The sequence below is a fragment of the Phyllobates terribilis genome, unplaced genomic scaffold (genome assembly GCF_046119375.1).
Source record: "Phyllobates terribilis strain yellow unplaced genomic scaffold, ASM4611937v1 Scaffold_1__5_contigs__length_1240528914, whole genome shotgun sequence".
NCBI classification, from domain to species: domain Eukaryota; kingdom Metazoa; phylum Chordata; class Amphibia; order Anura; family Dendrobatidae; genus Phyllobates; species Phyllobates terribilis.
This window is the reverse complement of record NW_027362761.1, coordinates 829,352,450-829,368,825: the sequence shown is the minus strand read 5'-3', so window position 1 is coordinate 829,368,825 and position 16,376 is coordinate 829,352,450. Positions and strand designations below refer to the sequence as shown.

Below are 16,376 nucleotides of genomic sequence, written 5' to 3'. Positions count from 1 at the left end.
CTGTGGACCTTTTAAATTACACCCAGTTTTCCCAGAATCCTGAATATCCCGATATCTGCCTCTTTATAGATCCTGCAAAATGAAGCAGCCGTTGGTTGGTCATTTTAGAGCCTGTGGGTGATCAGAGAACAGATCCTGATGATCCCCTCGTCCATGTCAGGTCATCAGAAGAGGGTGAACCAAGGCCTATGATTTCAGGGGAAGGACCCCTCACACTTGGCTGCATGGCGAATGAGCAGCAGTCCTTCCATCGCTCTGCCTGGAGCTGACTTGGCAAGAACAGAGATGCTGTAGCTTTTAGCTGTGCTACATAAGCAGATGAGTCACCTGATGTTCGGGTGGACCTCTCCCAGGGTCATCAGTGAAGTTAATGGAGAATAATCTGCCGCTAGTCTTCAGCTTTTAGGTTTGATGTCACAACTACTACATAGATTTGCTGTTAGCACGTTTTATTGGTTTTCCAGCCTTTTCCTGGCCCAAAATGGCTTTTTACATTATCATAAGGAATATGTTATCTGCATGACCATCATGTGACCAAACTTTGTGAAAAATACAGCCGCTGTGCTGCTTAAAGCCGCCTTGTCAGTGGGGCTGTCGGGGTGCTGAGCCCCCCACCAGTCTGGTATTGATCACCTGTCCTAAGGATCATCACTATCCTTACTGGACAAGCTCTTTTGGAGCCAGATGGGGCAGCACTGTCTGGGCCAAAAACGGTCTGCCTGCTGCCTATGTGAGTCTTAAATTGTCTGGTAAATGGATGCTTGATTTTGATGGAAAAGCAGTTTTTCACGCAGAACCACAGCCGACTATAATAGCTTGTGATGTATTGTTTCGTTGCTTCAATGTTTACACCATTTACCCATTTGACTGAGTGTGCAAAAATTTTGGAGCATTAAGGAAAAAAAGTGACCGGCCCATGGGCAAAAGCGTCAAGTTGTAGACATTATTTCAATCCAGTTTTGCAAACTAGTGAATGTGGCTCAAGTGACTGGGGCAAATAATGTTACTAGGTTCTGCAATGCGGATTTGGTCCTGCGGCTTGTACATGGTTTTTACTGCTTTCCAGCTCTGCAATGGCGGCCGTCAGTCAGCGCGGTCCATCAGTGCTGTCTGACCGTACTTTGTGACTTCTGTCTCTGCTCACGCCTGCATAGGAGGCTCCTCTTATAAGGCCTCACCGTATATAGACAAAGCCCTCTCCACTTTAATATTTTGCTGTCTTTCTTGCATACAAAGCCCTGAACTTTATACTCCATTACGTATTAGAAGGAAATGTGAGCAGTCAGGGCATTGTTGCAACATATAAGTGAATGCCTCGTGGTTGTATAACGTGACGTACGGTCAGTCCTTGACTCTGGCTATACATTAGTGCACGGTATAAGAGTGGTATAGACAAATGGCGGATGTTTGTTGGCACCTAACTTTCGTACGGACTTCTAGGTGGTGTTTTTTACCTGTAGTGTCTATTCCCTGTATGACTTTGGGATAAATTAATACTGCTTTGTATCTTGAACCTACTCCTGGTTTAAGTTTATAAATGCTGAAGCAAAATAGTGACGTGAAAATGACTATTTAAAGTGCCAGAGAGGGGGTCCCGTAGGGCAAATGCCAAACACCAAGCCAGTGGGTAGGGGTGACTGATCAATCGAGTTTACTTGTAACCTTTCAGTGTTTGGAAAGGATTTTGGCTGCTTGCAGGGGATGCCCCATGGGAGCGAAACCTTAATAAGGACTCTGCCAGGTTTTTGCCACCTAACCTGAGAGCAGCATGATGTAGGGGCAAAGACCCTGATTCCAGTGATGTCTTACTTACTGAGCAGCTTTCTGCTATTTTTTTTTTGTAATAACTTAACTTCACTGTCTTTTTTTCTGCTACAGATCTAGCGATTATCTGAATGCTGAGCTCTGTATAGCCCTGCCCACTGCACGGATTGGCCGCTTTCTGCCTATACACTGAAAGCTACCAATCAATGGTGTAGGTGGGATTATACAAAGTTCATGACTATGGAGGACTACACGGCTGCAGGTTTACTATTCCCTTGTGATCTGCTGACTAAAACTGTGATTTGTCATAATTAGAGCAAGCAGCCCAATAAGTGACCTATTGCTGAAATCAGGGTCTCTGTCTCTGCATCATGCTGCTTAGGGTAGTTAAAAACCTGGTGACAGATTCCCTTTAAACGAGTAAGCATAACTAGGGAAACAACTGCTCTCTTCCAGTAACAGTACCACCCAGGTACTTGGGTTGTGTCTCAGGTTATGTGCCCACGATGCAGAAATGCTCAGGATTTTTTCCTGAGCGTTTCTGCATCTCCCTGGCAGAAAAAAACGCATGCGGATTGTACATGTGTTTTCCTGCCAGGGACATGCGGAAATGGAGCGTTATTCACTGCCATTTCCGCATGTGGATTGACAAGCGCTTTCCAAGCGATTAGCATCACTTGGAAAGTGCTTGACAACTAGGTCACACTATATAAATCCATGCAAACAGCATGGATTTATATAGTGTGACCCGAGAGAGTGGTAAAAATAAATATATACTTACCCTCTGATGGCCCGCGCTGGCTTGTTTCGCTCGGTCCCGGCTGCCGGCAGCAGTGAATTGAAAGACCTGCCGACGTCAGCATCGCGTGACCCGTCACATGACTCTGACGTCAGCGCAGGTCCTTCAATTCACTGCAAAGTGCCGGGAAGCAAGGAGGAGCCCAGCGTGGGCCGACAGAAGGTAAATATAAATGTATTTTTTATTTTTGTATTTTTTTACAGATTTTTTAATGGTACCTGGGTGTGGATGAGACTCTTCTCTCCTCTACACCAGGGTACCATCCTCACATTAGAACGCTTGGATTACGCATCTACATATACAGTGATGCGTAATCCATGCGGTCTAATGTTAGTCAATGGCGGCGAAGACGCAGCACTTCCGCAAAATAATTGGTAGTGCTGCGTTTTTTTCCGCAATGATAATCCGCAGCGGAAATTTCCGCAGCATGTGCACAGCACATGCTGATTATCATTGGGGAACATTGCTGCCCTTCTACCATGCGTTTTTAATGCGATTCCGCAGCTGCGGAAACGCATTAAAAACGCATCGTGGGCACACAGCCTCAGGTTGACTTTCCAGTACTCTGGCTTTTGGCCAAACTATCTTTCCTCAACCGCTGTCTAATGTGTATAGGGCCCTTAAACTTTAATCTGTGTTTGACTTCCTTTCCAGCAGTGTCCGTCACTAGACACAATAGTGTAGTAGATTTTGTTGTGTTCAGTTAAAAATCCTGTTACTGCTGGAATGGAGATCATGGTCCAAAACTTTTAGTCTCTACCTCATTGACATTGAGGGTACCAGCAGGAGGAACGTCTGAAACGGAGCAGGGCTCTCCTGAGTCTTTGTATTGCTTACCAGAACACCTACTCAAACCATTTTTGGTTTCTAAACCATACAAAAGCTCAAATTGCAAGGACAGTCAGTCTTTCAGCTTGGACATCTTAACAGATGCCGTGCGAAAAGCTTCATCTTCCACAATAGCTGAAACTAGAGATCAGAGAACCGATTCGCAGGACTCTCTTGCATCGACCAGATCAGTAATCTGTGACCTCTGGACGGAAGATCTACGAAACTCTTTACCTCCCGGCATCCCAAGCTCTTTTGATTAGCCAGGCTGGTGCGACGTCACCATTGCGGCATGATGCACACAATGTCATGCCAGTCTGGCTAAGCAGAAGAAGAGCCGGGAATGCCGGGAGGTTGAGATTTTAGGTCATCGGCCAGCAGTCACAGGTTACTGACCTGTCTGATGGACCAGAGTCTTGTGAATTGATTTGCTATCACTTTCTGCAATAGTTCCTGCAGTTGGAGTGTTTCCTATAGGTACGATTGACTGTAATGGAGCGCTTACACAGCTAACTGGTGAACATTCTGAGCAACGCTCGCTGACTATTATCCGCTGGTGTAACAATGCCTGCGCTGACTTGTTGAACGATCAAGTGCTTGGTCCTCCGGTTATTGGATACTTTATGAACCAGGGGTGTGCTGTCAATGGCATGATGCAGCATGTGGAGCAATCGTCTATCGTTGCTAGTTAATGTTGTATGTGACATGCCGATTTCGGCCCGTCGATGCACCATTAGATTATTTGCCTTTGACCTGTGTTCTTTTATTTTATCGATCAGTGTGACAGAAACGTGGCCATTATCGGTGAAGAAAAGTCTATTGATTTGTAGCCTCCTCTACTTAGAGGGGTTCTCTGGGTTAGGGGCATGCTCTCACTTTGCAGTGTATCTTCTGTAGTAATCCGATCAGAGGGCTGATGTGCAGCTTTGTTTGGGATCAGCAAATCCATATGCATATACCAGCCTTCACCAGTGAGGTATCTCAGCTGTGTGTACAAGTACGTAATACATGATGAATGTGCGCAATAGATCTAAATTATCCTGGCAGACTGGAAGCTTTTTGGATTTCTACCCAGCAACCTTTTATAGAAAAAAAAGTATGTAATCTTTTTCATGGTTTTGATAAAGTACGATTAATAATGCGATGTGTGCTTTGGGCGACATTCATTGCATTGCAGCCGCTATGCATTTTTCCCAGCAGTTTTCGAAAATTGCTGCAATAAAAATGCTGCGTCTTTGGAGAACCGCACCACAGCTGTGGTATACGAGTGCAGCATTGTAGATTTTCCCCAGTCATACCTTGCACATGTCCTTACATGGGACTTGGGCTGAAGCGTTACACCTGTTTGGTCCACTGTGGGTATCTCATTAATAGCTTGGGGGCTGAAGTACATGATGTACACGGCCTTTCCTATCGAATGGCCGCTTGCTGTTATTCTTCATATTGATTTGCATGGCAAGTGAGGAATGACCTTCTGTTCTTATGAATAGATATTTTCTTGTTTCCCAATGCCACCCCAGTGAGTGGGATACAAGGTAGTGAGTTCTGTTGTATCTTCGCACTATGACATAACATGGTAGCTATTCGCACAGACACATTGTATGGTAGCTGCCCTGAATGCTGTCTGCTCTGAGCAGCATGCTAATCCGAACCCTCGTAAAATTGTGCAAAGTCATTCACATGACAGAGCGGCCATCCTCGTAGTCCACAGATCACTGGAATGGGGCAGAAATCAGTCCTATTGGCAAGCTGCTGAGTGTAAATGAAGCCTTAATGGCAAACATGCGGTTGGCATTTGGCTATTTCAGTAGCTCCATCTTGCATCTGAAAAATGGGATTTGGGCGTATGCGCTGGCAGTAGTCACTGCTCTTCCGGGCATCATTTTCTGTCCCATCCGTTTTTGAGGCGGGCATCGAAATGCAGTCAACCATATTTTGGTGCCCTCCTGAAATGGGAGTAAAAAAAATTGTTGAAAAGTCACAACGTTTGATGTTCTCACGGCATTTTTTCCCCAGCTCCAACCAAGTAGGCTGAGCATGGGCAAGGACTGGAGCATGGGCAGCTGCTAGGAAATGGGTCCCATTGTAATTGATGTTTCCCCAATATCAGATCATTGGAAAACTATTGTGGGTGTGGGGGGTGTATATGCTTTCACTTATGGGATGGAGAAATTAATTTTGACTTCAGGAACCTATTAGATCCCTCCTTGAGCTGCCTTTTTTCTGTGGTGTAGTGTTAATTTTTTTTCTAATTTCTTTTCATACAGGTGGAGTCCTTCATTTTGGACCAAGATGATTTGGAGAACCCAATGCTGGAGACGGCATCCAAGCTCCTTTTATCAGGCACAGCCGATGGAACAGATTTAAGAACCGTAGATCCTGAGACGCAGGCCAGATTAGAGGCACTCCTAGAAGCTGCAGGTACGGACAGCAGATGTTTCTACATCTAGAAACTGCTCAATGCTTTTCATATTCTTAAGATCGTGGCTCATGTTTGTAAGTGTGTGAATAAGGCTTCATTTCACAGATGTGGAAGGTCTGGTTAAAAGAATACTTCAGGCTTTTGTTTTTTATTGTCTCCTTTGATACCAATTAGTAATGAGCACATTAATATACTGCCCAGTGCTGTCTTCTGCCATTTCCAGCATCTCGCAGCTTTTGTGTTGACTGGAAGGCACTGTCTCATCATTATTAGGCCACATCCCCACTATCAGTATTTGGTCGGTATTTTTTCTCAGGAGTGGGAGCCAAAACCAGGAGTGGAACAATCAGAGAAATGGTATAATAGAAACAAGTCACCAATTCTGCATTTATCACCCACTCCTGGGTTTGGCTCCCACTCCTGAGAAAAAAACTGATAGTGGGGCTGTGGCCTCAGAACGAGCATTTATCTCCCACTCCTGGTTTTGGCTTACAAATACTGATGTAAAATACTGAACGTGGCCTTAGGCTATGTTCACACATGTTGTGTTTTTTTTCTGCTGCTAACTTTTCTCTGGCAGGAACACAGCTGCGTAAAAAACGCAGGTTTTGGTGCATTTTTTTGCTGCGTTTTTTGACCACCCATTACTATGTGTGAAAAAACGCAGGGCAGAAAACACACAGCAAACAAAAAGCGACATGTGAACAGAGAATTCTGGTTTCTCATACACTTTGCTGGTACTGCCAGACTTAGCTGAAAATTTGCATAAAAATCTGCTGCAGACTATGCATCAAAACACAACACGTGTGAACATAGCCTTAGAGAGGAACTTGACAGTCCACGATGTGCGCACGCAAGAGAAAGCTGCAGTCACATGATGCAGGAGAGGAATCGGCGCAGCGCTGGAAATGGAAGAACACTGCGCCCATTAAGTATTTTAGTGTATGCATTACATTGCACATTACTGATTGCTAACAAAGGACCACTTTCGCTTGTGTCTTCTCTAGGACAGTACTTTGATTGTGGGGGCAGCATACTAGATGATTCGGGCATGTAGCATATCACCTAAAGATGTGTGAATGCAGGCTTCAAGTTGGCGCAAGGTGTGTGTGTGTGTGTTTTGAGTGTTTTTTTCCTCCTCTTTCCTCCCCACTTATAGGAGGATATTAAAGAGAAACTGTCATGTTGGATCCCTGGTATACAGTGATTTTGGTGCCAAGGATATCTGAACAGTTTTAGATTACGGTTAGGGTATGTGCCCACAGTCAGGAGCCGCTGCGGCCCTGACGCTATAGAATAGCGGCGTGGCTTCCGCCCTCAATTTGTGCAAATGAGCGCCGTGGTTATTTATTTATTTTTTTTTTACATGCGAACTTTCTTCATAAATGTCTAAGGGGTTGTCCACTACTTTAATATTGATGCCCTATCTGTAGGACAGCTGTTTTCGGTGGCGGCGACCGCCGGCCGTTAGTGCTTACCTGCGGTTCTTGGCTGTCAAGTTGCAGTGGCCGACGCTTGTTACAGCACATGCTCCTCCTATTCAATTCAATGGGAGGCGGATGTGCAGTACCCCGCAGCGGCCACTACAGATGGACGGCCAAGCACCGCAGGTAAGCACTTCCGGCCTGCCGCCGCTGGCACCAATTACAGCTGATCGGCGGGGGTGCCGGGTGCGGGACCCCGGCCGATCATACATTGATGCCCTATCCTATGGATAGGGCATCAATGTAAAAGTAGTGGACAATTCTTTAATAAATTGACATGCTGCGGGTCTGACAGACGTGCCACATGTCAGTTTCCGTGGGTGATCCGCAGGTGCCCAGATATGCATAGTGGGCATGGGATTTCTAGAAATCCCATCCACTATGCTGTAGCATCTGGACACTCCGGGTTTGCATAACACGCTGCTCAAACCCGCATTTACTTCTGACCGTGGGCACGTACCCTTTTGGAGCTGATTAAGAATATGCCTTTAGTTTTGCCAGATTGGCTCTAGTTTCTGAGATATTTATTAGTTAATTATAGTAGAATTCTGGTTTCAAAAAGTCGCTTTTATACCATTGTAAGCCTACAAATTGAAATACAAAATAATTACATGGGATATTTCTTTACCTAAGAAATTTTTAAAGAGTCAAGACAGACCAAAAGTCGCATTATTCTCATGGATGAATTATCTCAAAAACAAGAACCAATTCGCAAAAGTAATGAGATTTTTGAATTCAGTGCCTTCAAAATACCCTACATCCATTCATAAAGACCTTGGCACCTGAAGAGAAAAAAAATATTTAAATGTTTTTTTTGTTGTAGACCTGTGTAATGCCATTAACCAGTAGCTATAGGGTTAATCTGCAGGTTAATGGCATTAAGAAGGTACTTGGCCGTCAGACTGAAAGTCTGCCACTCAGGAGAAAATGAACTTAATTTCTCTCGGAATATTATCCAACATACTCTGTAAACTGCTGTTAGTTCTCGCAAAAAAACTGAAACCAACGTTTAGGCATTAGTGTTACATACTTGTTATGGTGCCCCCTACTGTTCTTTTAACCTGTTACTGACATGATGTGCAGTTACTAGTGATGAAAGAACATGCTCGTTTAACCCTCTAAACTAGCACACTCTGGTACTCGCCGAGTAGTTTCGGCGTGCTTAGCAGTTTAGTTTCAGCCACCACAGCTGCATGTGTCGCGGCTGTTACACCACTGTGATACATGTAGGGATTGCCTGACAAACAGGCAATCCCTACATATGTCTCAGCGGTGTAACAGCTGCGACACATGCAGCGGCTGAAACTACTTGGTGAGTACCTGAGCGTGCCCATTTAAAGGGTTAAACGAGCACGCTCGCTCATCACTAGCAGTTGCCTTATATGCCAGCTTCCTGACTGTTTCCCGGCAGATGATGACTGTCATACTCGGCCATCCTCTGCCTCTTACAGCCACGGGCGGATCTATGACAGCGAATCTTAGTGCTCGCTGGCAGAGGGGCCCATCATTCTATGCTCTCAACACCCCCCCCCCCCCCTCCCCCTGTGACGCAATTGTCGGGCACCTATGAGTTGCCATGACTGGCTGGGGGTCTTCTGAAGACGCTCGTGCCTGTCATGATGGTGCTCCTGTTGAAGCCAGCCTGATGCTGGCGTTCATAAGAGACTGGTTTTCACTGTCCACGGCCGTACTGTAGTATTGCTGTGTATAGTACAAGCGATGGGATGATTGCAGTTTCAAGTCCTCTATGGGGACTAATAAATACAGTAGAAAGTGAGAAAATGTTTTTAACATAAAAAAAAAAAAATGTATACAAAAGTTCAAATCTCCTTCCTTTTCCCTTATTAAAAATAAAGCAATAAAACAATACGCATTTGGTATAGTGATGTCAATAAAAGTCCAATTTATTAAAATATAAAAATAAACCATCCAGTAATTATATCATATACTGGACACTGTAAATAAAGAAATTGTGGCATTGATCTTTTTTCTCAATTTCGCCGTACTTGTATTTTTTCCCCTGCTTTCCGGTACATCACATGATAAAATGAATGGTGTCGCTCAAAGGTTCAACTTGTCCTGCAAAAAAAAAAAAAAAAAAAAGCCCTTCTATGGCTTTATGGACAGAAAACTTAGAAAGTTACGGCCCTTGGAATAAGGAGAGGGAAAAATGAAAACGGGAAAATAGCCGTGTCAGGAAGGTGTTAATGTCCTCTCGTATGGTGTTCGGTTCTGGTTAGGAGAAGCCGCTTCCGGTGCGCCGATTCTTATTGGCTGGCCTGCTTGATAGCAGGGATTTCTCCACCGTCCATGTACTATAAGATCACAGATATTGGATATGAGGTGGACATCTGAGAGCGGGTCTAAAGAACAGTAGGGGGCGCCATAACCATTTTGTAACTGTAATCTCAAGGCACAACAGTATAAATGATTGCGATTTCTAATTCTGTTGTGTGTGATCTAACAAATGTAATATTTACGTAGAGAACAACCCCGTTCAGCCGGATCCTTGTATGCGTTTCACCTTGGAAAGACACCTGAATAGATTTTGCTTCCTTGTGTTGTGTAAAGCAGCTGTTGCCTTGTACTCCTCAGTTGGTGTACACTGTACACGTAGCCGGCTAGTTTCAGCTTTCATAGGCTATTTTAGGTTTGTGATGGTCTCCACTTTGTATTTCAATGGAAGAAGCTGCACTCGCCCGATCAGTCATCTTTGTCCATTCTTGCTTTTGCGATTTATTTCATAATCTTTCACATTCTGAGAATACAAAAGGAAAGCACATTTACATATTTATTTTCTCCTGTGATTTTGGCAAATTGAGTACATGTGAATGAGCCCTAGTGTGAGAATGTGGAGGATGAAAAGCAGGGTCTTCAGACACTATTCATGGCTTCTGTATGGGCATTTTCCACAAAGACATAAGTAGCTTTACTATGCATTGCTTATGGCGAGGTTTGGTTACAGCCTGTATTCTGTTGGTCTTGGCTCAATCTGCTCAGGATTGACATTTTTGAAAGTCTGAAGTGTATCCAGCAGGAAAGACAGTGCTTCATTCATATCCTCCATCCCTTTTCGGTCCACTCCTGGCTCAAAAACTGCCATAAATGCGGTCCAAATTCCCATAGTGCAGTCAAATTGGTTGTGTTTATTTTGTTGCAACCAGTTCAGCAATTTATTTTTAATGATGAACAGTGAATGTAGATTGTAATTCTAAATCCGCACAAGATAAGTAATGCATTTCCAAAGTAGTTGCTTAAAGGGGTTGTCTGGCCCTAGGCAACAAGTATACAGTCACTCTGTGACCTCAGACTTGTGCCAGCACCGGAAGCGGCAAGTTTTTGATTTGCATACATGCGGTCACATGCCGACTAGACGTGCGCAGCTTCGCTCAATACACTTGCCTGACAGTCTAGTCTGAATGTGGCTGGGAGTATGCAAATCACCTGTTTGCAGTCACATGGCTTTCTGCTCCCGCCGCCGATTGTGACTGCAGACTTGTAGCCTAAGGCCGGACAACCCCTTTTAACAATTTATGTAGATTTAATTTATAAAGAATCTGTAAAATGGTGTGAAATGTGGATATTTTAAATGAGTTTTATATTGCTTTAATGATTGAAGGCTTAAAACAAACCCTGCTTTTTTTTTTGCTCCAATAACTGTCTTTAAATGAAAGTAGTCCCTCTTTATTAGCTTTGTTTTGTGCTGCCCGTGTGTGCCAAGCAGACGTCTCTCCAGCATGTGAAACATGAATTGAGTTACCAGCCAGTAAGCTTTGAGCTTAGCCGTACGTTAGTTTTGCATGACCGAACTAACAGTAGGCCTTGTCCCTATTTTTGTTTGGTTTCTTACATTTACCTACTAACTGGCTTGGCGACTTGTGCTAACAAGGAATTGGTAAATTATCCACTGCTGATGGTAAAGCGTTCGCAGATCCTGAGGTGCTTCGCAGATTGACGTCCTCGGTCAGCTGTGCGTTGGATGAAGCTGCTGCTGCACTTACCAGAATGAGAGCTGAGAGCACCTCAAATGCAGGGCAGACGGACAAGTGAGTATAGTCTACAAATCCCATATTAATGCTCATAGTATCAACGATGGGTCCAGACATGGTGGGAAACCTGCATGTTACATACAGATGGTACTGGGAGGGCTATAGAGGCTAAATCCTTGGCATGATTGGCTTGCTATAGACCTGAAAGTCTCCTGAATGCCTTATTCTTATTGCAGTGAAAACCTGGGACACAAGCAAGCATTAGGGTGTGTTCACACACAGCAGAAATGCTGAGGATTTTCCTTCCATATTTGCAGGCACTACATCCACAGTATTAGAGTAGCATTTATGTTGTGTGGGAAAAAACTGCATAAATTGAGTTGTGTATGTCCTTTCTTTTCAAGGATCCCCCTCCCAATTTCACCTTTTGCAATGGACACGGTGAATCTGCAGCAAAATCCACATGTAAAAAATGCAGTTCTGGCAGCTTTTAGTTTCCATGTAGGGGCCAACTTTGCATTATGATGTGAAATCTAGTAATACATCCCAATTTGATTGAGTGGCGAAGCATGTAATACTTATTTTTTTCTTTATTTTTTGAAAAACTAGTTAGTCGTGAAAAAAATATTCACCAAATGTCACAAAATAAAGTTCTCGTCCTACAGCCAGGGCTGTGGGGGTTGGTAAGCCAAACCTCCGACTCCTCAATTTCCACGACTCCGACTTCCTCATACAGGGCTCATGTTTAAGTGATAAATTTACTGTAGCATAATCTCAGCTAAAAGTCTAGACCCTTAGATCAGGAATAGGACAGACATTTATAGGACATTTCATAACTTTCCCAAATTCTTATGAAAAAATATTCCCCACAAACTGCATTGAACCACTCTACCCAATTTATTATATATTTCAGGAGTTGAAGTCGGTCCGTTTTTATACCGACTCCGATTCTGACTCTGACTTCCATCAAAATGGACTCTGAATGACTTTATTGCTGGCCAGGTATTCGTATGGCCATGTAATATGTCCTTTTGGTCCAGCTAATGCCACTGTCATATCCAACATTCAAGGTCTGAGTAAGGGCCACGATTTATGGACTGTCCCGAATTCCGCTACCTCATATATGCCTATGAGTCTACTTTAGTTTGGGTCCAGAGACCTTTGGCCGGTCCTGACACCACTGTTAGTATTAGGGCTTTGCCTCATAGTACCTTGACTGTAAGAAACTCCATCTGCCGGTATCTGCTACATCTCTACAAACCCCACTACATCATATGGAAAGATGTCCGTATCTATCCTTGAAGGCAATACTATCCCTATGCCCTCATGATGACCCTTACCACCCATGTCCAGCTTTAATAGCCTTGCTCAGGTAAGCTGGCCTAATATGGCAGCTAATCCTACTGATTATGATGTAGGAAGAGCTGAGCTGTCCCCAGATATGCCCACTATAGGAAATACAGAAACTTGGTAAAATACTGCTCGCTCAGCTGTTCATTTCCTCATCATCAGATGTTAAGTAGCAAGCATGCTCAGTCAGGTAGCATGTCTGAGGAGTCTGGAAACACAATGCCATCTTGATGATTGAAGGAAAATCCAGCCTGGTGTATGACAAGTTATCTCATCCGTCGATGAGTGTCTGATCTCTGGAGCCGAGCCTGCGCCCTGCTGCTGCCTCTTGTTAGGTGTTTTCGTGGGGTTGCTCTACACCCACTCCAATTATAGCCCTTCTCATTGCAGTCATGTACAAAGCTGGTCCTTCCATAAATAATACATTTAGTAATTGTTGATAAATGTAGATTGAGGAAACCACTTTAGGCTATTTGCTCACAGTTTTTCGAGGCATTTTTGGAGCAGATATTGAGCTTTGAGTTTCCTCTGTTTCTGCTCTAAAAAGTCAGCAAAAACACTGCGTGTGCACATACCATAGAGGGAATCCGCCACCGAGCTTTTGCAACCTCATTAGATAGCATGATGTAGGGGCGGCGACCCTGATTCAAACTATTGTATCATTTACTGGGCTGCTTGCTGCACTTTTGATGAAATCAGTGTTTCCTATGCTGCCGATTTACCAGTTCTCTGATTGCTGAATGCACCACTAATTGGCAGCTTTCTGTATACACTGCATAGGCAGAAAGTGGAAAATCAGTGGTGGGCGTGGAGTTATACAGAGCTCATGGCTATGGAGGTCTAGGGATGATAAGTGATTTTTATCAAAACTACAGCAAGCAGTCCAGTAAGTGATACATCTCTGGAATCAGGGTCTCTGTCTCTACACTACGCTGCTAGGTAGCAAAAACCTGGTGACAGATTGCCTTTAATTTGTTTCCCATGCTTTTCCTTTTTGTGCATTGGGTTGTGTGAGTAGCCGCCTTCATTACATAGGAATATTCCTATCAGGATGAGTGCTTTCTGGTGTGCGCGGTGTAACAGTCCTCTTGCTTTGACAGCCGCAGTTTAGCAGAAGCTTGCTCTGAAGGAGATGTCAATGCTGTGAGGAAGTTGCTAATTGAAGGCCGCAGTGTTAATGAGCACACCGAGGAAGGAGAGTCCCTCCTCTGCCTCGCCTGTTCGGCTGGATACTATGAACTTGCACAGGTTAGAATCTACATACTTTTCCCTTTATAATCTTCTAGCTGACAATTCTGACCACTGCAGACCAATCCCTTTTGAAAGGCCTTTAATATAAAAGGGCTATGGTGGCTCTTGCTGTAATATAGCAAAATATTTGAATTCACTGATTCTTATGGGAAAGAATGAGGCCACTCTGCCTCTGAAGGGCAAATACTTTCTTAATGTAAAAACTAGAACAGAACAAACATGTTTAACCTCTCCAAGCTCCAGCTTATACATGATTATCCTGGTGCTAACTAGGCTCAGTAGAGTCACTTTAAACATTTCACCACCATCTCACAGGTACACAGACATCTAAAAGCACACACTGTAGTTTGGCCCTTTTAAAGGAAACCTGTAACCAGGTTTTCCCAAAATAAAGTATGGCCACCACTTTTTATCACAAAAAATACCTTTTATAATCCAGCCATACGGTGCGATCTGGTCTGATGGGCATTGCTGGTTTTGCTTTAGTGTCTCCTTTCATTATCACGTGAAAACAGGAGGACTGAGATTGGGACCAGCGATGCCCATCAGACCAGACCGCACCATATAGGGAGGGGGGTAATAATAAAAAGGTATTTTTTGTAATACTGGTTTACAGTATTTTCTTACCTAATCCCACTTTTTATAAATTTTGTGTATATATTTTTTACCAGCTTCTAAATTCCCTTTAATGTTAAGTATTGCAGCAAAACAGCAAAAAACATCTTTTGCTAATGTTATGTGAGGCTTTGTGCACATGGGCGTAATAAGGACTTGCAGGAATTGTAGAGGACGATATTGAATTAGTTTGTGTGAAGACATGGCAGATAGCATTAGAAGCTTGCCAGTAAAGGAAAGAGAATGACAACACATAAACACGCGCCCTAACAAAAGTATACACATAATAAAGGCTATGAAGGAATACTGGACCCTTAGCACTCATTGTTCCTATGTTCACCCATTAGTAATTTCCTGTTGTTTTTCTCCCCCTTTCTAAAGGTTCTTTTGGCTATGCATGCAAATGTGGAAGATCGAGGTATAAAAGGAGATATTACGCCTTTAATGGCTGCTGCTAATGGGGGACATGTTGAAATTGTGAAGCTGCTCCTAGCTCATGATGCTGATGTGAACTCCCAGTCCTCCACAGGTTTGCAGTTTATTGGGTTTTATCCTTGGTTGTTAAATCTATACATCACTGTCATTTCTGCTTCCAATGTGGTCCTTTCCTTGTCCCCCCTACCCAGGAAACACAGCACTTACCTATGCATGTGCTGGCGGCTACGTAGATGTTGTAAAGGTGCTGCTGGAATCAGGTGCTAGTATTGAGGACCACAATGAAAATGGTCACACTCCTCTCATGGAGGCGGGGAGTGCTGGGCATGTGGAAGTAGCCAGAGTCCTCCTGGAGAATGGCGCTGGAATTAATACTCATTCCAACGAATTCAAAGAGAGTGCACTTACTTTGGCGTGCTATAAAGGTAATAAGGATTGCAGTATGTAGAAACCACGTACCGTATAGTTGGCCCTGAATAAGTCTCGTTTTTTTACAAGTATTGTAAATTGAATTTTTATTTTTATACTGCAACTCTTATTGTAATTTGCACTATATGCAGATGGTTGGAGTGTATTAGTTTGTGTCTTATACCGATTACCCTACGTCTGTATATTTTGTGTCTTTCTTACAGGACATCTAGAAATGGTGAGGTTTTTGTTAGAGGCTGGGGCCGACCAGGAACATAAAACAGATGAGATGCACACTGCCTTAATGGAAGCCTGCATGGTAATCAAACCCTCTAGAGCCGTCGAACCCCTCAGCATTTTATTCTGCATGTATTAACAATTTTTGTTATATGTAGGATGGCCATGTAGAGGTGGCTCGACTGCTGCTAGATAGTGGTGCCCAGGTGAATATGCCAGCTGATTCGTTCGAGTCTCCACTAACCCTCGCAGCTTGTGGTGGCCATGTAGAGCTGGCAGCTTTACTCATAGAGCGAGGTGCCAATCTGGAGGAGGTAAATGATGAAGGCTATACACCCCTCATGGAAGCTGCACGGGAAGGACATGAAGAAATGGTAGCGTTATTGCTTGGGCAGGGTATGTACTCTTGTATGGTCTGTCTTTTACATGTTTCACAATGACATTGGTTAGCTTTACATTTCAGTGGCTTAAATGTGCAAGGACATGCAATTTGCCACAGCAATGCTCTTTTTTACTTTCTGAAAGTTTTCTCTTGCATTAGTTATAGGGCTTTTGTTTTTTTTTTGTCAGTCTCATTGGGGTGTTTTCACTCTGACTTGCAGCATCTTTAGACCCTTATGATGGGTAATGAGATCTGCACTTAAAACTAAATTCGCAATGGTTATATGGATGCAGCAATGCTCATGGGGTGATTGCCCAAGAGCTACAAACTCAGCATGTTTTTATAACTTTGTTCACCAGAGCAGCGTGTCTGTGTGGTTAAGAAAAAGCTTTTTTTATCATTATGTATTTCT

At 43.6% G+C, this 16,376-nt stretch overlaps 1 protein-coding gene across 9 annotated transcripts in view; it reads left to right on the top strand.

The window, feature by feature from the left end:
- Positions 1–16,376, top strand: part of ANKRD17 (ankyrin repeat domain 17) — a 115,967-nt gene that overhangs the window by 59,413 nt on the left and 40,178 nt on the right. For 8 of the 9 annotated variants that reach the window (XM_073637927.1, XM_073637965.1, XM_073637946.1 and 5 more), the window contains 7 exons: positions 5,659–5,812; positions 11,187–11,343; positions 13,737–13,884; positions 14,884–15,031; positions 15,129–15,362; positions 15,570–15,664; positions 15,741–15,978. In XM_073637927.1, coding sequence (XP_073494028.1) covers positions 5,659–5,812; positions 11,187–11,343; positions 13,737–13,884; positions 14,884–15,031; positions 15,129–15,362; positions 15,570–15,664; positions 15,741–15,978 — 1,174 coding nt within the window. The remainder of the gene's footprint in view (positions 1–5,658; positions 5,813–11,186; positions 11,344–13,736; positions 13,885–14,883; positions 15,032–15,128; positions 15,363–15,569; positions 15,665–15,740; positions 15,979–16,376) is intronic. The other variant, XM_073637935.1, reaches the window with a different exon arrangement.